At 44.5% G+C, this 25,370-nt stretch overlaps 1 protein-coding gene across 2 annotated transcripts in view; it reads right to left on the minus strand.

Moving 5' to 3' along the window:
- The window catches only part of LOC140188350 (F-BAR domain only protein 2-like), an 81,008-nt gene that overhangs the window by 17,888 nt on the left and 37,750 nt on the right, over positions 1 to 25,370 (minus strand). The window contains exons 2-17 of one of the 2 annotated variants that reach the window (XM_072244519.1): positions 20,042 to 20,133; positions 18,898 to 18,972; positions 18,294 to 18,435; positions 16,993 to 17,145; positions 14,818 to 14,922; positions 10,772 to 10,870; positions 8,495 to 8,591; positions 8,219 to 8,263; positions 7,504 to 7,576; positions 4,833 to 4,857; positions 4,247 to 4,306; positions 3,337 to 3,513; positions 2,636 to 2,660; positions 2,112 to 2,174; positions 1,518 to 1,569; positions 1,032 to 1,123 (exon numbers count right to left, since the gene is read on the minus strand). In XM_072244519.1, coding sequence (XP_072100620.1) covers positions 1,032 to 1,123; positions 1,518 to 1,569; positions 2,112 to 2,174; positions 2,636 to 2,660; positions 3,337 to 3,513; positions 4,247 to 4,306; positions 4,833 to 4,857; positions 7,504 to 7,576; positions 8,219 to 8,263; positions 8,495 to 8,591; positions 10,772 to 10,870; positions 14,818 to 14,922; positions 16,993 to 17,145; positions 18,294 to 18,435; positions 18,898 to 18,972; positions 20,042 to 20,133 — 1,375 coding nt within the window. The remainder of the gene's footprint in view (positions 1 to 1,031; positions 1,124 to 1,517; positions 1,570 to 2,111; positions 2,175 to 2,635; positions 2,661 to 3,336; positions 3,514 to 4,246; positions 4,307 to 4,832; positions 4,858 to 7,503; positions 7,577 to 8,218; positions 8,264 to 8,494; positions 8,592 to 10,771; positions 10,871 to 14,817; positions 14,923 to 16,992; positions 17,146 to 18,293; positions 18,436 to 18,897; positions 18,973 to 20,041; positions 20,134 to 25,370) is intronic. The other variant, XM_072244520.1, reaches the window with a different exon arrangement.

A 25,370-nucleotide genomic window follows, 5' to 3' on the forward strand; every position in this document is an offset into this window, starting at 1 on the left:
GTCTCCCACCATTCCATCATGGCTGATTTATTATCCTTCTCAACCTCATTCTCCTGCCTTCTCCCCATAACCTTTGACACCCTGACTAATTGAGAACCTACCAACCTCCGCTTTAAATATACTCAGATTTGACCTGAACAGCTTTCTCTGACAATGAATTCCACAGATCTGCCACCCTCTCACTGAAGAAATTCCTCCACAACTCTTGTACTGGGGCTGTGCCCTCTGGTCCTAGACTTCCCCGCTATAGGAAACATCCTCTCCATGTTCATGCTACCCAGGCCTTTCAATATTGATAGGTTTCAACGAGATTCCCCACCCCCCCCATTCTTCTCAACTCCAGTGAGTAAAGGCCCATCCTTTTCATTCTCGGGATTTTTCTTGTGAGCCTCCTCTAGTCCCTCTCCAACGTCAGCACATCCTTTCTTTAGATAAGGGGCTCTAAAACTCCTCACAATATTCCAAGTGCAGGCTGACCAAGTCTTTCCCCATTCTAATCTGACAAGTCTCCTGCAAATTCCCTTAGTGTAAGTGTCTTTAGTGTTTGCATCTTGTCTGTCTCTTCCCACCTTGATGGGGTTTGGTGAAGGAGTGATAGGCTGTAAAGTAAAGCTTCTTCCATGGTTGAGACTACCCACATATTACCGTTAGCTCTTGTCAGCCTTCTGGTAGTGGATGTAGGTTGTGTGAGTTTAAGAAGTTGCTAAAACCACTGGATGCAAGGATCCTGCTGGATTGTAAACCAGAGCTCCAATTGTGACCAACTGGGACCGTTCCTGGTAGGGTATCAATTTGCAATCTTTTCTGGCTCAGGTGCAAAGTTACAAGACAAATCATTTTGACCCATCAATTAAATTTTCATTAACTTTATGAAAGAAGTAGGATTGATAGAGATATTAGTTTGTTTGTGAACTCTCTTCACAGAGAATTGCTTCTTTGTGAAGTCAATGCAATTAAGCTGGTGCAAAATGAGATCTCAGAATTTCCATAGATTCGGAGATGTGATCCAGCACGGAAGCAAAGTTATTTACCTGGGAGACTGGACTTGTCAAACATGGGTTCTGCTGATGACCCAAAGAGTGGATCCAGAAAGCTGATGCCATTCTGCGAGATGGCGGGTCGGCTGAGGAGAGGAAACAACACAAGGAAATCTGAGGTAAAACAGATCGGAAAGTTCCAGAACAAATGGAAGGCTGAACCTCTGGAAGTTAGACATGGCAAGAAACTATTTTAAATGACTGAAAGATTGAAGGAAGAGAGGAAAAGAGGGAATTCAGGGGTTGGTGGGGGATGGGTAAGGAGACGTAGCAGGAGAATGGTGGGGTTGGAAAACTGGTCAAAGGGGTTGCCCAGATATTCCAAGAATGAATAACGGGGATAGTTGTTGCCTCTGTTTCCCAATTTTCTTTGCTAAGTGTGAGAAATCCCAGAATAAAGACTCCAATGCCACCAACTCCAAAGACCCCTCCATATTTTGCTTTCGAACAAGCTTTAGCACATCCCAAGGCGTTACGTACCTGTTGGGCTCTGAGCTTGGAGCAGTAAACTGGTACACTGTTGTCTCTACATCTGTAACCAACACAGAAAACAGGATCGAAGTCTATTCAAAACAATTGTCCTGAGACAGCAAGAACAAGAAAAGCAAGAATATGGAGTGGGCAGGCTCAATGCTATACGACAACTGAATAAACCAGAGGGATTTGTTCTCGAGAATGTTACCAAAGTCAAAGATCAATACAGACAGCAACACCCATAGCAGGGTGAGAGATGACAGTCTATCCAGCAATGCTCTCGAATGGTGTGCTTTGGACAATTCACCCGAGATCATTTCAGATGATTCACTTATTTTAAATGAGGAAAGCCTTGTTCAAAGATTATAAGAGAGTAGATGGAGTCCGGTAGGTGAAAAAGAGCTACTGTACAAAACACAGCATTAGAAATTGGTTAAATTACATTGTCTTGAAAAGTTAGCACCAAATCTGTTTATTGGCTGAAACCAAATTCTTGGGACTGGTTGCGGTAAGTGGCATTACAGAGGAGGCTAACTTTTTACTGAGTTACAAGCAACTGGTGATCACACATCTTCCATAGCATCGAAGGGATTACCTTACCTCTGGCATTAATTTCCTCAGTGTTTCCATCCACTGGAAGTGGAGCCAATTGGATAGTGTGTTCTGTGGGAAACGAGGAGAGAGGGAGAGACAAAACAAACATTGGCGGGTGGGCAAGGGATGCAGCAGAAATCTAGTCAGAAACAAACTGATTCCGTCTTTTAGAAACATCTTCGTGTTTGAAACCAATGCATTAAGAAGCATCATTACCCAGTCCATCACTGGAATGATGTCCAGGCCAGAAATGGACATTGAACATTGTAAATTTTAAAAACTGGGGGACACCTCCCTCACTGCTCATATCGAGACACGACCAAGACCAGTCTCACCTGGTATCTCAACACACACTACCACTAGGCTCACACAGAGTCTTGCAGCACACGAGATGACACTTGGCCCATTGGACCAGTGCTGGCTTATTGATAAAGCTCTCCATTTAATCTTCCTCCCTGCTCTTTTCCAAGGCTCCTGCTGATTCTTAAATCTTAGAGATAAAATAGTTCTTGAAGATTGACAATACTCACTGGAGGAATTCCTTTTGGTCAGGATCTGCAAAATAGAGACGAGATGATCAAGTCGGGCATTAAACAAGCCACAAGAACCTTGTTTGCTGGAGCCCTTGTTAACAATAGCTCCTCCCCTAAAATCTCAGTGATCAATGATGCCAAGTGAATAAAAAAAGACCCTCCAGCCTTGACAACCCTTAGCACAGTGGTTAAATCACTGGTGTTCAGGTGTGGACAATTATTCCACAGAATGCAGTTTGAATCCCTCAAGTAATCAGTAATCATAGACTCAAAAGTAGCAGTAACCATGAAAGTACCAGACGTTCATTAAAAAAACCATCTGGTCATTACTGTCCTTCAGGGAATGAAATCTGTTGTCCTTACTCAGTCTAGCCCATCCATAATTCCAGACTCATCAATGTGACTTGTAGCTGCTCTATGACGTGAAGTATCTGGAATGGATATATCCTCAGTCAACCTAGGATATTTTGTCCTGACGCCCCTTGGCTGTATTCCTTGCACTAATTTGGGACTAACGTCCCATTACTTCTGTTTGTAGTAAAGACTCTTGGAACATGAAGTTTGCTTTAGGTCTTGTTAACATGAGCAATTCTCTTCCCCTCTGCAAAACTCATTGCTCATGGCTTTTCCCCTCTCCCTGGTCACCCCTCCACAATCCCCACCCACACCCATCCAAAGTAACAGCAGGTCTTTCTTACCATTGGATTAGAGGAGAGGACGATATTCCCTATCGATGCCTTCAGTTGCTCCACAGAAATCTCAGGGTCGCCATTCTGGTCCTTGATCGTCACTGGTTTGATTTCCACATGGAACCTTCGGGGTTCATCATCGTCAGAGTCGGAGTCACTGGAACAGCAGGTCCTGTGTTCCTTCTCATGTATAGAGGGGTCAAGGAATTCCAGATGGAATTGGCAATTGGGGACAGTGATGAGAGTGGCACCAACTGGTCATGATTGTGGCTTTGCTGAAACAAACATACCATCTGAGTCTAGTACAAAATTGGCCTCCTGGCCCATCTCTTTATAGCCTAATTGTGTCTCAGCTAAATCTGAATCACTGTGGACTGAATTCTAACTGGGTCTCAAGTTCTTCTTCCACCATTAGCCCCCATACCTCCACAAAATGCTGCAGGACATAAACACAGGGTTTTTAAAAAGATAGTGAATAATTCGGACCAAGGTACTGCATGCTTAGGACTGGTCAAAGATCCTGTCCGTCATTCTCCAGGGATCACTCAATGCCAGCTCGATATTACTTCCAGAATTATAGTGTTATGTTATCTCCCAGCTTGACCAAAAGTACACGAGTTTCCCCCAATTTTTCCACAGTGTGAACTCAGGTTTGGTCCCACTCACCTGCACTTTGTTGCGTGCCTCAACTCAGTCTGAAGGCCACCATCTCCAGTCCCAATCCAGTCTTCCAAGACTGAATCTCCACATTACAGAAGATGCTAAAGGCCGCAACTGCAGACAAATTTGTGCCTATTTGGAGACATCTTGAAAGTGATGCAATGGGGGAGACTTTGAGGTCTCCATACGACACCGCAGGGTGCAGCAGGGAAGTTCAGAGAAGAAGAGCAACAGATAAAAGATGTACAAATTCAAGGATATAATTCTGGGTCACCTCTGGTCTGATAGTGTAACCTTCTTCATCGACCTCTGGGGAATTCTGTAAATCAAAACACATTCAAAGTAACTGAGTACTAAGGACAACTTTGCACCATCCCAGTATTAAGTTTAGAAAGGCAGGCAGATCCCACTGACACAATCAGCAATGGGCAAAAGGCAAGAGTGTTACCCAGTGAACTGAAGTGCCATTCTCCCAATGATGTTAAAAAGCTACGTCAATGCCACAAAACTACAGAGAGTGAATGGCCCTACCAAGAGCAGGAACTTCAGCAGCACTCGTAGTAAACAATGAGCTACGATGCATTGAAGCTCATGGCGACTGTCTAGTCTTGTACAAGCAGGATGATCACTTGGATGAAGTATGGGGCACAGTGCGTGCAGCTGATACACTCAAGCCACCACTCAGTGAGGGTTAAGCCAGGATGGACCACACTAGCCCAAAGGTTCATATAATGAGCCAATTGCAATGCAATTTTTATTTTACAACCAAAATCGCAGAAGAAACTGAGCAAAATCACTAGCAGAGAGTGCATCAGGGAGTGGGTTAACAGACAGCGTCTACTCACAGTAGAGTCAGCATCGGGAGACCCCCTGCAACAGGAGTAAAGACCAGGGTTACTGATGGAAATCAACATTGGCAGAGTGACAGATCACAGTCAAACCCATTATTACTCCCTCCCACTGCACAAGCATTCTGTAAAGAGCATTTGTTGCATGCAGGGTAAAAAGTTACAGCCATTAAGAGCCCAGGGGCATTCTGGGTAGAAGGCCAAAACGGAGACTAACTTTAAAATGCTGAAAGAATGACTTTGAATATAAACACAGGAGAATCTGCAGATGATGGAAATCCAGAGCAACACACATTAAATACTGGAGGAACTCAGCAGGTCAGGCTGCATTTACGGAAATTAATAAACATTTGACATTTTAGGCCAAGACCTTTCATACGTGTGTGTTGATTGTGAATATACTTATTTTACTCAGGAATTGACAAAAAATCAGCCCAACTACTGAAAGAAGCACAATTTTACACTAAGAGACTATTGACAAAGGAAATGCAGATCTGGTCAGATCTAATTTTATTTCTTCACTTTCTACGGAGCATCAGAAAGGCAAGCATTTATTACCCATTACTAAATGCCCTTGATAAAATACTGGTGAGAGACAACCTTGAACAACTGCAGTCGTTCTGGTGAAATGTAATTGCAAAGGAAGCGCGACAGTGACTCTACTTCCCCAGGAGTCCATGGAGGTTCAGCATGTTATCAAAAACCTTGACAAACTTCTATAGATGTGTGGTGGAACATGTGCTGACTGGCTGCATTACAGCGTGGTATAGAAACACCAATGCCTTTGAGCAGAAAATCCCACAAAAGGTATTGTATTCGGCCCACTACATCACAGCCGTTGAGCACATCTACATGAAATATTGCTGTAGAAAAGCATTATCCATCATCAAAGTTCCTCACCACTCAGGCCATGCTCTTTTCTCGCTGCTGCCATCAGGTACAGGGTACAGGAGCCTCAGAACTCGCACCACCAGGTTCAAGAACAGATATTACCCCCAACCATCAGGCTCGTGTACAAAGTGCGATAACTACTCTCATTCTATTTCTGATGTTCCCACAACTGATGGTCTCACTTTAAAGACTCTAGCTTGTTATTTCATGCTCTTGTTATTTATGTTTGCATTTGCACAGTTTGTTGTTCACTGATCCTGCTTACAGTTACTGTTCTATAGATTTTCTAAGTATGCCCACTGGAAAAATAATCTAAGGGTTGTATGTGGTGACATTTATGTACTCTGATAATAAATTTTACTTTGAGCTTTGGACTTTGTGCTCCCACAGTGCTCTTGCAGAGAGGATTCTGGGATTTAGACCCATTGACAATGATAAAATGCTAGTGATAAAATTTCAAATTAAGATGGTGATGCACTATAAATTACTCCAAAAGACTGGAAGTAGAGTAAATACTGAAAGGCTTTTATTAACAGTAAAATGTGACCTCGACCATGCTGAGTGTCTGCCCTGGACTGAGAGGAGGAGCAGTGGCACAATCACCTTTATTCAGGGGTCTGTGGGAGGAGCCACAGGAGCAGTCAGCAGAGGGGCGTGTCCAGACAGGTAACCCCAGTTACAACATATATATATGGTTTACCACAGACGGTAAGATGGTGCATAACTTGGAGGGAACCAGCAGGTGGTAGTACCTCCCCCCACCATCAAGTACCTAAGTACCTGTTACACTCCTTGTGTTGGTGCTGGGGGTACGGGTTTGGGAGGTGCTGTCGGAGTAGCTTTGGTGAGTAACTGTTGCATTTTACAGATGCGTACACTGCAGCCAATGTTGGGGGAGGGGGAAGAAATGTATTTATAGAATTATCAGAGAGAAAAACATGCTTTTATTCCCCTCCTCTTAGTTGTCTTATTTTGGACTAAAAGTTTGGTACCAGTTGACAGAGGAAATGCTCTTTTGGTGGTGGAGATTAAACAGCAATGCCGGACCTCCGGGAGGGACATTAACTCAGCCTGGAGACTAATTAGGTGAAAGAGGGATTAATGTTGACCTTGGCTAACAACAGATAAAACAGCTTAAAACCCCTTCTCAACATAGCCAACTATAATTCTAGTGCATATTAATTAGTACAGACAATTTAAAACAATTACTTTTGGCCATAATGGTGTCAGGAAAAATCATTGCCACCCAAATCATTGTACAATTGTTGCACAATTCTTCCATCCTATCTCCAGTCTCCCCAACTGCAACCACTCAGCCCAGCCCAACTGTTTCCACATCTCAGCTGCTCATCTCCCCCTTGTCTAATTGTGCTTCATTGCAGCCTTGGCTAACACACAGCACTTGATCTGGACCTGATGGGTCACCATGAGCTTTAAAGACTCAAGTCTGGAATAAGGAGGGGTGGTGGGGGTGAGAGGGTGGAGGTAGGAAGGGGGGGGGGAAATGACCTCAAAGTTAAAAGCACAGCACTCAAAGTATTTCAAGGAGCTGGGGCTCACTTCCCAAGGAGCTGCAGGTGCTGATGTTTTGAAGATGATTTTGTTTGGGCCCGGGAGGAAACCGAGCACAAGGCAGGGGAAATGCATTGAGCTCGGGGTAAACCGTGGGAGCAGATGGAATGTGGGGGCAGGTACAAGACAAAAAGAATCTGAGGTGGACGTGGAAAGGGTTGCATCACCTTGCCACACGCTGGAGTGTTTTTGGGAGGCTACTCACGTGGAGTCCGTGTCCTTCTCCCTCTTGCTGAGGCCTGGGATCACAAATGATTTCCTTTTGGTTTTCTTTGACACTGTGTCGAGAGAGGAAAAGAAAAGGCAATATTCTCTGCAACCAGTAACTGAAGTGAACAAACCCCTTCACTATGTGCTCTGGAGGATAGAGTGCTAACCACCCCAGCTAACTCACACTTCCTTCAAGTGGTCTCACCAGTAAATTTGGTCCCCAGGCCGGGACAGTCTTTAAGATGCCCCGTTCAGCTGATTCCAGTTGGGCGGCGGGACAGTTTTTAACAAACAACCTTTCAAACCCGGGAATAGGGAGCAGGAGGAAGGGGTAAAGCAGAATTCCTACATCAGGCCACTGCATGGTGTTACCTCGTGGAATGCATGTCAGTGGGAAAGAGAGCCAGCAGAAACATGGGAGGAGGAGAGGAAAGACAGAGAAGGGTGGAGTGTGAGGGAGGGTGAACCTCAGCTATAATTGTGCCGTGAATCGTTATTCTCAGAGCAGGGAGAGCTGGTACTATCGGGATGGTATGGATAATGGAAGGGAGATGTCTTTGATATGGATAGTGGATGGGAGATCGCTAGTGGCAACCTCTCTGAGCTGACCTCACAATACCTACTGCAGACCGATATGTCGCTTACTTCCTGGTGCTAAATGCTGGTGGTTTGTGCACCAAGGAACAGCAACACAATGAGAAGCAACTCACCTTCCAGCACCACTTCTGGGTTACACTCCTCAAACTCAATGGGCCCTGGAACAGAGAGCAGACGCAGATCTTAGATTGAAGAGCAACTCTCACTGCAAAAGTAGCATTTCCACCCTTCACAACAATCTCTCTACCTCCTACCCAAAGGAAACAGCCCACCACCCATCTCCTCTCCACCATCCACCATAATCAATACAACATTGTCAGCTTCCTTTGGGTAGTGACCCCCCCCCCCAAACACTCACGGCCTCAGGCAGAGGACCAAGCACTCATTACCTGGCTTCTCCTTGCCAGTGCCTTTGGTCAGGGCATATTTCTGGATCAGATCCTGCACTCCGATATTCTCTGCATTCTGTTTGAACTCTTCATGGACCTGAACAAGGAAATACATGTGGTAGAATGAACAGCATGCACCTCAGCAGCTTTCCAGCGTTTCTCCAAAGGCTCCGCCAGAGATGTGCCCTCTGCCACCAGAAGGACAATGCAGCAGGCAGAAACATCGATGGTTCCACACCCCTCTCTAACTCAGGCACCATCTCTATTTGGAAACATTGGCTCTCTTTCAGGTCCATATCCTGGAATTAATCAATTCAACAGGCATGAGGACTGCAGCAGTTCAATAAGACGGCAGCCTTTTCTTTCGTGCTGCATCGAATCCAGAGTAACAACTATTCCGTTCTCCTTATGTGCCAGAAATGACATTAAACAGTCTTGAGTGGCTTGCACAAGGAGAAATATGGATGGGCTATTATCACTGGACTTGCCAGCGAAGCTCACACCCTGAAAGTGGGAGAAAAATAAAACCCTAACCGTGCAACAGACTCTGAATGCCCTCCAGTTGTTGGTTGGCTCCATACCCAAATTCAGCACTTTCCTCTTCAATGCTTGGAACAAGATGTCAAATGATGGGGAACCCTGGCTAAATGCATATTCCTACAATGTGATACAGCAGGATCGTCAACCATGAGAGGGTCACCTTGCTCACCCTCTGGACACTTGGAACCCAACATGAAATTGGAATTCTGGACACCCACAACAACATACCGAGCACAACCTATGATGGGATTCATATTAACTCCCCACAGATACAATCAGTGACACACTGAAGGCAGAGAAGGACACCGGGGCAGCAAACCTAGTAAAACCAACTCACAGTACCTCTTTGAAAAACCCAGGTCAAGTAGAGCGAGCCCTGTCAACAGACCAACACAACATTCTCAATAGTCAAGGCTCTTCTCTCAACCCTCCCCCTCAAGCTTCCTCACAAATATTTTGATTGATCTCTATCTCTGCATCAAGTTGGGTGTGAAGGCTGTTTGTTTTTAGCTTTTATCTGGCTTAAGGGCTTCCTCCAAACAGCGAAGATTCCTCCCACTTCTCTTCATTAAATATTACTATCAACTTTCCTCCCTCTATGTTGTGATTTATTCACCAACTCCCATTTAAATTAGATGTAATATAAACTCGAGCGCTTCAGGAGCACAGCAGCTATTGGTCGTGTAATTGAAAATGAGGAACTGGAAACCATTCAACCCTCAAGGCTTATTCCATCATCCATTTAGATCAGAGATGATCTTCACCTCATCTTCAAACAATTCCCTTAAAAATTGACAGCAGGATATATATTTAAAACTTTTCACTTGAGTTCCAGTTTTAGCATCAACTTTGGGATGAGTTTGAACATTTGCACGCTCTCCATCCGTGCTGGGTTACGAGTTGGTGATCTCTTTGGAAACTCACTGGGCAGAAGGCAATGGTGGCAAGCCACTGCTGTAACTTGCCTCGTGTGCGGTTCCCCACTACGTCAGAGTGGCGTGGAAGAAAATCACCCGCTAACCGGAAAAATTCCGGATGCGACATACCTTTTACCATCCTTTTGTGTGAAGAAGTGCTTCCTGACATCACCTCTGCATGGTCTAGCTAATTAAGGATCCGGGCTTCTCCTACCGAATGGATGTGCAATAGATACTGGTGGTGACAGGATTAACCACAACCTCTACAAATAAATATAGTGATGGAAATAGTTCCTTTGTCCATCCTACTGATTTTTTTTATTTGTGAGGGGTATAGATAGGGAAATGCAAGCAGGCTTTTTGCACTGACGTTGGGTGGGGCTACAACCAGACGTCATGGGTTGAGAGTGAAAGGTAAAAAAATTTAAGGGGAACACGAGGGGAAACTTCTTCACTCAGAAAGTTGTGAGAGTGTGAAACAAGCAGCCAGCATAAGTACTGCATGCAAGCTCGATTTTAACATTTCAGAGAAGTTTGGATAGATACATGGATGGTAGGGGCATGGAGGGCTATGGTTCCGGTGCAGGTTCAATAGAAATAGGTAGTTTAAATGATTCAGCATGAACTAGATGGGCTGAAGGGCCTGTTTCTATTCTGTACTTTTCTTTGACTTTATAACTCTATCACCCTTAAACTATTTGCATTCAGGGAATTACTAAACTGGTCGAGGTAACATCTCCTCATGACTTAACTCTTTCAGTTCCTTTATCATTTTTCACATTTTCGAAGGTCAGAGTCTATGAAAGAACTCTCTGCTCACCTGACCCAGTTGCACATGTGTGTCTTCAATGGAGTTTGAGTAGGATTTGATCAGCACCTTCATGTGTCTCAGGTGATTCTCCTCAATTCGCTGGAACTTCTGCCAAATTAGCAGTTTGAAACATTAGGGCTAAAATAATTGACAAGTTTCCCAAGTGTCAGACCCAACCCCAGAGCGAGTCTGGCCCTCATTAACCGTTTTATATCCAAATCTTTGCATGGTGACCAGCACTGTGCACAGAACACTCCTCCTGAAATCTGTGCCTATTTCACTTCACGTACTCCCCGAGCAGTTTCTAAATTTCGCACATACAATATTATGGGCCTCGGCGTAAGTAGCTAAATTCCTCTGAGAAATGCCATGGCATTGCTCTTCTAGATATTTTTCATTTTCAATCCAGTTTCGTTTGGTTACATAATGTGAATCCATTGCTGGGGACAGAACCCCAGAACAGTGCAAGTCCTCTTACTGTGCATTGCTAGTACAAACAGATCTTCCTGCTCACTCACAGACCTTTTATTTAGTGAACTTTCTCTGTGCCTAAACTCAGCTAGGCACCGACACAGGATTTGTATTACAGGCTCTCATTAATTCAAGTGCTGCTATGTGCGGTAGTCTGAGATGCACAAACTCTTTCATCAAGGAGGAAAACAGACGATGGAGATTCCACAGTTTACAGAAACACCTCCAAATTCTGCTCTAGTGCCAAATGAGGTTCAGTGAGAAGCACTCTTTTCTCAGAGTCAGACATTCTGGGATCAAATCCCATTGTTGAAGATGGAAGAAGCCAAGGCTGATACTCCCAATGCTGCACCGAGGGGGGGACAGCAGATAAAGAGAATGAGGAATTAGTCAGAGGTTTTATTGCTTCCCTGACCAATCGTCAATGCTCTCTTGGTCACTACTCCAAAGAGAAGCAAGGGAGACCTCCTGTGCCTGGCCAGCATCATAAAAACAGATTATCTGGTCATTATCTTATCACTGTCCGTGAGAGGTTCAGTGCACCATCTGGCCATTCTATTTCCTATTTACAAGAGTGAATTTATAGTAAAACTCCAATCATCGGCATCTGATAAGTGTTGATATTCCAGGATATGAGCAGGGCCGGGCTTTAGGCAGGGCTAGGCTGGGCTGCAGCCCAGGGGCCAGAGCTGCAGAGGGGCCCAAAATAGGTAGCTATCATCATGGTGGACCAAAAAAAATACGAGAGTGGAGCACAGAAAAGAAAAAATAAACAAGAAAAAGAGGACTGTGAGAAATAAGCGTTAAAAAAGACATTGAAATTGGCAGAATTTTTTAAACCTGTTCTCGATGATGCGGCAGTACATCGATCTTGTCACAGTCTGAGACCGGTGGACAAATGGAGACTTGTTCAACAGCTAGCGCTAACACCAGCGTTAGCACAGGACCACCGTCCTTGCCACAGTCAGCAGCTAACGTTGAAGAGGCAGAGAGCATGACTTTGGGATTCCCGACCACAGAGGGTCCAAACAACCAAGTCGGGCCACCATTAATGTTAACGTTACCACTACTGAGGATCCTTACAGCACTGATCCTGCTCGCTGGGGAAAGGAAACGTTAGATGATTCAGTCCGAGCATACTGGGCTAAGAAAAGGCCGGAGTCCTGCCAGAATAAGGATGTGGATATCAAAGCTTCAGAACGAGTATACAAACAGCAGCGACATTTTTCCTCCAAATTTCCCTTCAAACGCAAGCTGGTAAATGGTGAGTACGTATCAAGGCGATGGCTCTATATTCCCCTTCCACCGGCTGTGTGTTTTGTTTTGCCACATCTTCAGTGATGGTATCTGTCAGTCCATCTTCCAAACTGGCTTTAGTGACTGGAAACATGCCGCTGAGCGCATGGAGAGCATGAAAATAGCGAACACCACAGAAAAACGATACTGACCTACGTTACACTAGCGTCTGACAGCGGAAGAATAGATACAGAACTGCAAGAACAGTTCGAGTCAGAGTGTGTCTACTGCACTGACGTATTGTGAAGAGTGTTGGTGGTTGTGAAGTTTTTGGTCAAGAGGGGACTGGCTATACGAGGCTCCAGTGACATATTTGGTAGGCCTGATAACTTCAACTACATAGGCTCAGATCCACAATGGGACAGGACAGGCTGAGTCATCTTACTCTAATGTCACTTGAAAGTGATTTTGTTCGGAAACTGGATTTTAGTGATCTGAACAAGGGCTTTGCTGCGAAGAAATCCAGAAGAACTAGGCTTTAATTTTGAAAAACAAGCATCTGACTTTGTAAATACTGTATCTAGGCTTGTGTGTCAGTGCTGTTCCTGTTTTTGTGGCAATAGGCTAATAGTTGACTGTTTACAAACTTAGTAAAGCCACACAGCACAGCAATAGGTTAGTATGTGCTAGATCTCATTTTTCAAAAAGATTGTTGGAATATTGTCAAGTTTCCTAGTTTGCCATAGTGCCATCTCTCTTGGCCTTTTTGTCTCTCATTTCCATTTTACTTTCTCAGAACACACGGTTGAGAAAAATACTGAGATAAAAATGCTTTGGCATTATTTGGGAAATAAGGCCTATGGTATGTGCAGCAACAGCTAAGTAAAGATTTAAGATTGGGTACATCATACTTCATAACTTTACTAAGTCAACTAAGCCTAGGTCAACTTTTGAGTGCTTTAGATGCTGTCCTTCAAACTAAGAATCTGCATTACAGACATCCCACCTCTCCTGGAACTTCCGGGAGTCTCCCGCATATGAGTAGTGGCTCCCTGATGCCCGGAAATTATATACAATATCACGGAAATCAATTTTTTTGAGAGCGAGCGAGAGAAAAGCAAGAGAGAGCGCGAGAGCGACCACGAGAGTGTGCGCGCGAGAGAGTGAAGGTGAGCGAGCGAGAGAGAGCGAGCAAGAGTGAGCGAGAGCGCTTGAGAGTGCGCGAGCGACCACGAGAGAGAGAGAGAGAGAGAGAGAGAGAGAGAGAGAGCGCGCGCGCAATGGCAGAGTGTTCCTAAAAAATATAAAACGTACGTCACCCCAGACTACACTAAAGTGTACCCCTGCCTAACAGGGGTCAAAATAATGACAGTGTTGCTCGCTGCACTGTTTGCAACAGTGACTTTTCTATTGCCCATGGTGGGTTAAGACTGTAAAAGACATGTTGAGGTGAGTTTAACAGGTGTCAGTCATTCATTAGCATAGCTAACGTTATTTAAACTAGCTGGCCAGCTGCTAGGGTGCTACTCTATTGCAGACATCCCACCTCTCCCGGAAGTCTCCCACAAATTTATGGTGCTACCTCCCTGAAATGAGTTTTTGCAGGGTGGGATGTCTGGCATTACTTTCTGTCCTTCCTCTTAGGGCCTGTAAGTTTACAGCCTACGTATTGTACTACACCAGTGTCTTGGTCCGCAGCTTTGATATTTAGACCAGTACGACCTTTGCTCTTGTTCTTGCCTTTTTTGCTTGGTACAGCAGCATTTTACGGTGTCGGCAGGGGCCCTGGCCCCACTAAATCCAGCCCCGGATATGAGCCAGGGTCAAGGGAATAAATCGGGTACGTGGCCAGGGCTGCTTGTCCAGGGTGTGCTGGGACTGGGATCGAAGCTGTGGACTGGGCGTACAGCTGGGGATGGGGTCAGGATCCAGAACACCAGGTATCAGGAACACAGGCAAGTTTATGGCTTGGGCTGGGGTCTGGAGTGCTTGATATTTCCTGCTCTATTTAAACCCGTGGGCTCAATGGAAAACACATTTTGTAACTCTGTAACTTGTTAATAAATAAAAAGTGAAAGTGTGTCTGGCAATGTATAACATTAAGTATTCTGAAAAAGCTGAGAGTCCAGCACTATCAATGTCCCAGGGACAATTGAAATTTGCCTGTGATTCTGAAGTTGCTCATGAACCTTTGGGTATTCAGGACATCCTGAGGCCAAAGGCACAGTAGAAATGTAAGTTATTGTTTGTTTTCTTTCCACCTCAAATCAGGTCTTCACGCCCACTTCCTCCCTCACAGGCTCAAAGGCAAATCTATCAGGCAGACCCAGTACCACATAAACTCAAACCTGGGCAGCCTCCGCCATCTTCTGCTGATAGTCCGATCTCGCACAGTGATATTTCTCAATGCTGGCCTTGTAGGACTTGGCAGCTTTCTTGGATTTGAGTTCTGCCTGTGGGAAGAAGTCAAGTTTCATCATATGTAATGTGCATACCCTTAAAGCATTCAGGTACAGTAGTAGGTAAAATGGCCCAGGGTCACAAAAGAAATTAAGATGATTTTAAATTTAAGAAAAAGCTTCATACACTTGACAGAAGAAGCAAAAAGCCTGGAGTTTGGGAACATTTCAGAATTTAGTGAAAGATAACTGAAAAATTTGATAAAGGAAAGGGAATGTTAAAGTAAATTAGTGAGAAGCAGAAAAAAAAGAATATAATCTATGGATACATAAAAAGCAAAGGCTAGCGTGAGCAAATGTGGGTTCTTAAAAGATGGAACAGGAGCATTTATCACAAGGAATCACGAAATGGCAAAGGAATTAAATAATACTTCATGTCCATCTTTAGTGAAGAAATCAAAAAACAACAAAGAATAAAGGAACAAAGAGGAAATAAAACTAGTTGTCAAAAAAGAGTTAAAGTGCCTTTTAACTGATATACCGCAATGATCTACATTTCAGAGCTCTGAAAGAAGTGGCTTTAGAGATAGTGGATCTCTGGTTATGACCCTCCAAATTACCATTGATTTAGAAAGTAGCAAATGTTGGCTTTACTAAAAGAAAGAGGAAAAGGGAGAAAATGGGACCCACGGTCAGCAATTGGGAAAATTCTGCAATCTATAAAGGATTTGAGATCAAGACATTTAGAAAATTTATAGGTGGGGCAAAGTCATTATGGGTTTAGGAAAGGGAAAAAGTCTTTGTTTAACTATTGGAATTCTTTGTGAATGTATTAAGTGGAGTGGTAAGTGGGAAACCAGAGAGTATGGTGTATTTCACTTTTCTGAGGTTGGCGATCAAGGTGAAAGCACAATAAATTTGGATTAATAGAGTATATTAATGTGGACTACGAGTAGGTTAACAGTTAAGGGAGAAAGGTAGTCTCAGGTTGACAGTCTGTGACTAGTGGAATACTGAATATGCAGGCCCAGGTCACAAAAGAAATTAAAAATAGTCTTAAATTTAAGAAAAAGTCTTATACAGTTAACAGAAGAAGCAGTAAGTCTTAAGTTTGGGAGTATTTTGGAATTTAGCAAAAGATGACTGTAATAGTATTGGTTAGCGTGATGCTATTACAGCTTGGGATGTTCAAAGTTTGGAGTTCAATTCCAGAGCCATCTATAAGGAATCTCTGTAAGTCCTCCTCGTAGAATGTATGGGTTTCCTCCAGGTCCTCCGGTTTCCTCCCCCAGTCCAAAGACGAGCCGGGTAGGTTAACTGGTGACTGTAAATTGTCCTGTGATTAGGCGAGCGTTAATTTGGCGGATTGCTGGGTGGCGCAGCTCGTCAGGCCGGAAGGACCTGTTTGCGCTGTCTCTCTAACTAAATAAACAAACAACTTCACCCAGAGGGAGGTGAATCTTTGAAACTTCTACCCTGGAAGGATGGGAAGGCTCAGTTACTTATTCAATTTGAAACAGATCATTAGATCTTGTGAATATTATACAGATTAACGGATATGGGGATAGGGCAGGAAAACGGTGTTTGGTGCAGCGCATCAGCTATTTTGCACGGCAGAGCAGAATGATCCGATTTCTTACAATCCACGTTCTTACCATGACATGGGGAGACTGGATCAGGGGAGGGGGTGTGGGGAGGGAGAGGGAGCTGTGAACCCTGGACAAGGGCAGACTCAGAGAAGCCATGCCCTTGGTGACAAAAGAATCAGCTGGCTGTACAGCGTAGATGTCCTCTCACCCTGATCTTTAAGAGGATATATTGGCCGATCGGCTGATGTCGACTGAAAAATGAGCCATGTTGCCACTGTTATATACAGAACATGGTTTATAAAACTTTCAGTACTGCACAGTTCGAGGCACCTCTCAGACCCAGGATTAACTCTGTGACGTCCTCACTATCAGCCAATCAGTCAAGCCATGTGACCTAAGCCATACGAACAATTCTAACCCAGACACAGATCCATAATGTTAATTGGTAATTAACCCGTTCAACACCCTGCTCCTGCCTACTCTCCTTTCCCGTTAAAAGCAAAACTGAGAAATTCCGGGCCTCAGCATTAGTCACCTTATCAATTTCCTTCTGAGACGCTCTGTCCTTTTTCAGCCGGTCCCATTCCAGCCACTTGCTGTGATAATTGTCCTTGCATTTCTGTAGGAGCTGGACACTGGACTGAACATTCTGGACTGCTTCCAGTGTGCCTGACACCTCCTCCTTTGTCTGGGAGAAAAGAGGGACATTGCTCACGATATATCTAATCTGTTCATAACACTCAAAATACCAGTGTCTAATATTGATGGTCGGGATGCTCATAAAGTAAAGAGCTGGTCACAAAAATCAAATCCTCACTCCCAACCTGAAAGCAAACGGGAAGGACGATACAAGGGCACAAGTGGTAGTTCTGCTCCCTCACTGCACCAACGAGCCAGCGTTGATCCCGACATCCCGGCCGTCTCTGTGGGATTTCATTTGTTTACCCTTGGTGCTGCACCTTCCTCCCACAGCGCAACGAAGAGCATCCGGTTGATTAAAATCACTCCGGGTGAGTGGTAGTACCCGACTTGATGGACGTGCAAGAGGGAATAGTTCACAAGGGAGTAAGTAAAGGGGGAAATGTTTTTGTGAGCCAGTATAGACTTGATGGCCAAATGGCCTTTTGCGTGGCAAAGGAATGTGAAGTATAAATGAGAGAATTCAGGAGAGTTTGTCTTGGACGGTGCGTGGAGCAAAGCAAGAGTTAAAATGTGTGCTGATCGCAACAGAGCACGGACACTTTCTCTGTGTTAAGGCTCAGTTGGGGAACAGGTCAACATGATAAGCTGACAGGGACAGTGCACAGACAAAACGCAGTCACTCAGGCCAAACATGGTCCTTAAAAGCCTTCAAAACTCTTGTACAGCCTCTCCCCTCAAGCCTGGGAACCGAGGTCACTGAGCATACCAAGATAAAGATGCAAATGAAGGATTCGGGGCACTCCTACTATTGGACTGTCATTTTACCAATTCTCAAGTATTATTGGCCTTTACTACGTGGATTTAATTGGCTATTAACTCCTGAAATGTGTATTGTGATTGGTACTTAAATATGCAAATGATGGAATTCCGAAGTGCACAAAGGTTCTGTTGGATCAATATTTACATACAACTAGTCAATTTCTGTATTAAAATGGCATGTCCTCGTTCAAACCGGAGGGCAATGTGGTGACAGGGGCCAGGCTGTCCTTGAGTACAAATGACAAAGTGTGGTTGAGGAACAGGGGCATGTTGTCAGAGTCCAGTCCATCAGCAACAACAAGTGAATGTGGAAGGGTCAAGGGAGTGGGGTGAAAGAGAGAAATTGGGGATGATAGTGATGCGAAGAAGGCTTACCTTCCTGTGCACTTTGACCTGCTCCTCGTTGAATCGGTTCATCTCTTTAATCAAATCGTGGAGTTTCCTCACCAGCTCCAGGTGGCACAGCGCTAACTTGTCAACTGAAATCCGAAATACCTCCCACATTGGAGCAAAGGTCCTGCAAAAATCCGCAGTATTACTGTCTCGACGGCACCCGAATGGATGCAGTGACAGTCCGTGTTCTCTGGCTGGGAGGCACTACAAGGACATGGTGACACCTTCCCACCTGGGATTCAACATGCACTGACCACACGCTGATCCTGACACTCGGGGCGTTGGGACTACATGGTGACCTTGACCAGATCTGGCCACACCCTGACCCAGCCCTCAGCACCCTGGAGTCACAGAATGACTCCAACCCATGGGGTGGGCATGCTAACCACACTAAACTCTTCTGGGGTCCTGGTTCCTGGTCAGCCCAGAGGCATCTCAAATAGAGAACTTCTGATGAGGTGTCATGATCAGAACCCATAAGCGAGAGCCTGAACATACAGGAAATTGGTGCAAATGACTGCACACCAAGAAGCCTGGTCAGACCCTTGCCTGTTCCGCGCAGTGGAAGGGGAAGAGCAGAACTTACCCCAGCATGCTGTTAGTGCTCACCATCTTAGACAGTTTGGCCATGGATTTGGAGTAGGATTCCTCAATCAGTGCTCTGCAGGACAACAGCCACTGGTAAATACCAATAACTTATTTAATTTTAAAAAAGCAGAAAGCTTAACTTGTTATACACCTTACATTTAAAACTCCAGATGAAAAATCCCAAACAGGGATATAGGCACTTCACAACAAACTCAACATCCCAAGTTATAATGACTGGCTGCTCGATCAGCCCATGCTTCGCAACAACGAGCAGCTCAAGGAACAGGCACATTAAGAACACAGGACGAGACCATTTGACGTCTTGAGCCCGTACCACCTTTCAGTCTCATGACCGACCCTGAGGGTCATCCCCACTTGTTTGTCAATCCCTTCAGTCCTCTTCCTCTGCCCACCAAGTTGCTTCAGCACGTAGAATAAAGAAAACAGTTGTCATAGCCTTGAATTCTTAGTAACTCAGCATACAATGCCCTCAGAGAAAAATCCAGAGATTCACAATACTCTAATTGAAGAAAGTCTCTGCATCTCAGTCCCAAATGCCAAATGCCCCCCTTGCCAAAAAGGTAGTGTTCCTATTTCTAGACTTCTGCCTGAGGACACAGCCTCTCAACAATTGACCCATTAATCTCTTTCCTAATCATGCATGCCTTAACAAAATGACTCCTTATTTTTCTAAGCTCCAGTGTTGTGTGCCAATTCAGCTCAATCTCTTTTCTCCCTGATCCCAGAAGTCAGTGAATCTACACTGCACCTCCAAAGCATGTGAATCCTTCCTCAGGTACAGGGACCAAGATTGTCTGCAGTGCACCACGTGAGATTTCATCAAAGCCTGGGACAGTGAAGCAGGATTTTTTTTATTATTGTTACACTCTAAACCCCTGAAAACCAATAGACCATTTGGCTTCCTCACTTGCTGTGCCTGTAATATTACTGTCTGCAACCTGCAACTACCAGAGGAACAACCCTAAATCTCCATCTGCATCCTCCCAAACCCCAAGCTCCATAAGAAACAACTCCCCCTTGGGGCCCATAAACTTCACTTACCCTCCATACCTCAAGACTACCTCTGCAAGCTCCCCAATAAAAGGAACAGTGAAGTGGCTGGATGACTAGGACAAACTCACCTTTCCCTTACAAAGTCAGCCAGCTCTTTGACCGAGATCTGCCCGTGTTTCATGTTGTGGTAAAGGACATCAAAACCATTGTTTTTCTCCCCCTGTATCAGGCAAAGCAAAGCCACATTAGTATAAACCACAAAACCTGACAAATCCTAGTCAGCTTAATGCAACGCCCACCCAGAACCAGCACAACGTGAATCCATTAAATATAGTTGTCGATGCTTATGGTGAGAGTCACTCTGTGTACATTGTTTCTTCACAAAAAAATGGTCACTTTCAGTCTGATTCTAAAATGTTTTCTTTCTAGTTTGCAAACTGATTAAGGGAAGCAGAACCTTTTTAAATTTTGCTTTTTTAATGACTTCTTCAAAATTCTCCAGCTTGTACAGTGTCTGCCTGATGTGACCACAACCCTATAGCCGAGTGAAAAGAAGAAACGAGTAGGCCTGTTGCTTGCGCCAAGACCACAGCAGACAGAATGTCATTTCTGCTTTCCTGCACCAGCCTCACTGGCATCAGAAAATATACACTCTGCATCTGAGCCTCCACAGCCCTCCTGGGTAGAGAATTTCAAACACTTACTATCATTTGGGAGAAGAAATTTCTTTTCATCTCCATTCTTGGATGGCTGACCTCTTTGAAACCAAAGCTAGATACTCCAGCAAGGAGAAATCTGCATCATTGCACCTATCCTGTGAAACTCAATGAGTAGCAACACTCAAAGTGCTGGAGGAACTCAACAGGACTGGAGTACAGAGAAGGTTTACTAGAATGTTACCTGGGTTCCATCAGCTAAGTTACAGAGAAAGGTTGAGCAAGTTGGGTCTTTATTCTTTGGAGCGTAGAAGGTTGAGGGGGGACTTGATAGAAGTATTTAAGATTATGAGGGGGATTGATAGAGTTGACATGGTAGGCTTTTTCCATTGAGAGTGGGGGAGATTCAAACAAGAGGACATGAGTTGAGAGTTAAAGGGCAAAAGTTTAGGGGTAACATGAGGGGGAACTTCTTTACTCAGAGAGTGGTAGCTGTGTGGAACGAGCTTCCAGCAGAAGTGGTTGAGGCAGGTTTGATGTTGTCATTTAAAGTTAAATTGGATAGATATATGGACAGGAAAGGAATGGAGGGTTATGGGCTGAGTGCAGGTTGGTAGGACTAGGTGAGTGTAAGAGTTTGGCACGGACTAGAAGGGCCGAGATGGCCTGTTTCTGTGCTGTAATTGTTATATGGTTATATAGGACTAGCAGTATGTATGGAGGGAAATGGACTGTCGGCATTTCTGGTCAAGATTCTTCATGTGGACCCTTTATCTTGGAACTCCATAGAAATCTGCAAGTTTCAACAATATGAATACCCAGTAAGGAGGTGGTGCAGGAGCCTGAAGACCCACACTCAATGTTTTAGGAACAGCTTCTTCCCCTCCACCATCAGATTCTTGAATGGGCCATGAACACTACCTCAGTATTTCGCTCTCTTCTTCTGCTACATTTTTGATCGATATTCTTATTGTAATTTTTATGTCTTGCTCTGTACTGCTGCCACAAAACTACATATTTTACCACACGTCAGAGATAATAAACCTGCTTCTGATTCTTCCAAATTCGAGATTATAGACCTAGATTGTTTTAACTCTTCCACCCCAAGAATTAATCTGATCAACCTCCATTATCTCCATGATAGCTATCTCCTTGTTTTGGTGCACTGCAGTACCTTGATAAAGATGGCTCCGACATAGATCTAATCCAAGCTGACTCTCTGACTGGTACCAAAGAAGAGCGAATTGGAGATATTATCATTTTGGATGAGATGTTAAATCTAATCCTCGACTCCTCTCTCTGGTGGATTTAAAAGACCCCACTGCCTTATTTGGGTGAGGGGGGGGGAGCAGATGAGTTCTTTCTGAAGTTTTTTTTGCTCATTTTTATAACATGGCACATCAAGAACAGATTGTCTGTCCATATCATTCCGATTTTGAGGAGCATTGTGCACAATATTAGTTATGCTGCAGGAGAGAGAACCTTTAAATTGTGGTTAAGATTCAATGCACTTCATGCATGTGCAAAGTTCTACAGAAATCAGCTTCCGTTTCCAGCAGTGCAGTTCCACCAGCCTGTCAAGAACTCAAATCTACCACCTACCCTAGTTTAGGACCCCAGCCTTCCATCTGCTTTTCGTATTCACATTTTTCAACTGGGATTGTTGACAGTCTCTTCATCATAGCGTGTATCTGAGTTCAGTCGGATTCCGTTACCTCCAGCACCGCACACAGGCCTTGCTCTCTCACTGCCTACATTTAGACAGTAAGGATTCAACAATAAAGAGCCTCAGAGAAGCAGAAAATCCTATAATCCGGTGAATTAAGGCGGTCAGGGGGAAGGAAGGTTTGTGTGTGCTCCTGGGCATCTAGAGGGCAGTTACCCGACCACATCCTCTCAGGCTAACCAAGGGTTGATCGCATGCAAGCCTGAGAAGTGGAAGTACCAGACCTGCTTACCACATGCAAAGTGACAGAAAGACAGCTGAGCTCACTCTCAAATTTCCTCTCGCTCTTGAGGAAAAAAAAACCCATCCAAAAGGGATCATTCTGTATCTTGGGTCATTCAGCAGTGGATGTAGTGTAGAAGAGTGATGCAAGAAAAGTCAATTCTTTCCAAACTTAAGGATGGGTAGCGTTATTAGGGGATTGGACACTGGACGTGGAGAAATTTAATACACATTCTCAGATGGGATCCTGTTGCTCATGCGGCCAGTAGGAAACTGCCTTGCGGAGACACAGATGTTTCTCAGGAAGTCCTTGTTCTCTCATTACACTGCAGATGGAGTCTCAGAGCAGACGTTCTCATTTCTCTATTCCAGCCCAATAATTTGAAACTAAGTACGCATTTCCTCAGCAGATCTTCCTCCTGCAGGTAATCCCCGTCCTTCAGCGAGCTGAGCGCCTGCTCTTCCATCCCAAACAATGGTGGTCTGGTCACTGGTGATTTTACACTTCCTCCACTGCTCTCAGTTCCCAACAGTTGTTAGGACCAGAGGTCCATGAGCCAGTACTCAGAGGTGGAGAGGGTCAGTAACTTTAAATTCCTGGGTGCCACTAACTCAGAGAACCTGTTCTGGACCCATCACGTAAATGTAATTGCAAAGAAAGCTCAACAGAACCTCTACTTCCTCAGGAGTCTGCAGAGATTCAGCAGGACATCAAAAACCTTGGCAAACTTCTATAGATGTGTGGTGGAAAGTGTGCTGACTGGCTGCATTATGGTCTGGTATGGGAACACCAATGCCTTTGAGCGGAAAATCCTACAAAGAGTAGTGGATTCGGCCCAGTACATCACGGGTAAAGCCCTCCCATCCATTGAGCACATCTAAACGAAACACTAACAGGAAAACAGCATCCATCATTAAAGATGCTCATCACCCAGACCATGCTCTTTTCACGCTGCTGCCATCAGGTAGAAGGTACAGGAGCCTCAGGACTCGCACCACCAGGTTCAAGAACAGTTACTACCCCTCAACCATCAGGCTCTTGAACAATAGAGGATAACTACACTCGTCTACTGAGATGTTCCTGCAACCGATTATCTCTCTTTAAGGTCTCTTTATCTTGTTATTTCATGCTCTCGTTATTTATTGCTATTTATTTATATTTGTTTTTGCACACTTTGTTGTCTTCTCTTGCTCTTTCATTGATCCTGTTTACAGTTACTATTCTATAGATTTGCTGAGTATGCCTGCAGGAAAAATAATCTCAGGGTTGTATGTGGTGACATGTACGTACTCTGATAACAAGTCTTACTTTGAACTTTGTTTTGAGGTTTGAAAAAAAACGTGTCAGCTATCTCCTCATCTTATCTCTGCTCACATGATTCCCCATTCTCGGCCCCCAGTTTGGTCATCTCCATGGCTACAGGAGTCACAGAGCGGGCTGCAGCCAGCATTCGTCGCCACCCAAATGTATTCGTACTGCTGACCTACTTAACCCATGAAAGCAAGCTTTTAAAAAACCCAAGGGGATTGCTCAAAGACTTCAAGGGCAGTTAAGAGTTGATCATTTTGTTGCGGGTCTGAAGGCCCATACTGGCCCAGAAAAGGCAAAGACAGATTGCCTTCCCTAAAGAACACTGGTGGGCTAATTAGGTGCTTGCAAGCTGAAAGCTTCTCTGTGACTTTTACCATTCATTTCCATTATGGAGGGCTTGATAATCGTCACAGTGACATTTCTGATTTTGTTTAACCAAATTCCTCCCAGGAGCAGAGAGTTGGTTAAGAACGCCTCCTTTACGCTGTTTACATCTTTGCTTGAAACCTCTATTTTGTTTTAAAGAATTCATGCAGAGCTCATTTTGAGGAACAGATTCCAGGTAAACCTGGGTAGGAAGTAGATCCGAGGCACTTCCCAGCCAAGCCTCTCTCCCTTTCTGGGACAACACGATGACAAAATGGCTTGAGGTCATTTGGGGGTCAAGGGTCGGAAGCACGGTGGTGCAGCGGGTAGTGCTATTGTTTGATACTCCAGTCTCCTGGGTTCAATCCTTAACTATGATGCAGTGTGCATGGAATTCTCCCCGTGGATGCATGGATTTCACATACACACACACACACACACACACACACACACTACCCCCTTTACCCACCAATTCCAAGGTGTGCTGGTTGGTAGGTTAACTAGCTGTCGTAAAGTACTCCCCATGTAGGTCGACTGTACGAGAGTCAGAGTGAATTGACGGGCACACGCAAAAGATTTGGTTACAGAGAAAGTAGTAAGAGAAATTAGATTGATGGGAATCAAGTGAGAGCCAGTACAAGCGTGATGGACTGCATGGCCTCCTTCAGCACTCTTACTTTCGTGAGAGTGTCATGTCCAGTTCTGGTCTCCTCATTATAGAAATGATGAGGAAGCTTTAGAGAAGGTGCAGAGGAAATTTACCAGGATGCTGCTTGGATTTTGAGAACGTCTAAGGAGGAAAGGTTGAGTTTCTGTTTGGAGCAAAGGATGATGAAAGGTGAATTGATAGAGGTGTACAAAGAAAATAAGAGGCATAGACAGCGTGGACAGCCAGTACCATTTCACACTAGGATGGCAGAGGACATCAGCTTAAGGTGGTGGAGGAAAGTTTAAGGGAGGACGTCAGAGGTAGTTTTTTTTGGACAGGGAGTGTCAGAAACACATTTCTGGAGATGGCATTAGAAGCAGATACAGATACATTAGGGGCATTTAAGAGACTCTTAGATAGGCACATAGATGAAAGAAAAATAGAAGGTGATGTAGGAGAGAAGAGTTAGATTGACTGTAAAGTGGGGTAAAAGGTCAGCACAACACAATGGGCTGAAGGGCCTGTA

The sequence above is a fragment of the Mobula birostris genome, chromosome 26 (genome assembly GCF_030028105.1).
Source record: "Mobula birostris isolate sMobBir1 chromosome 26, sMobBir1.hap1, whole genome shotgun sequence".
Taxonomy (NCBI): Eukaryota; Metazoa; Chordata; class Chondrichthyes; order Myliobatiformes; family Myliobatidae; genus Mobula; species Mobula birostris.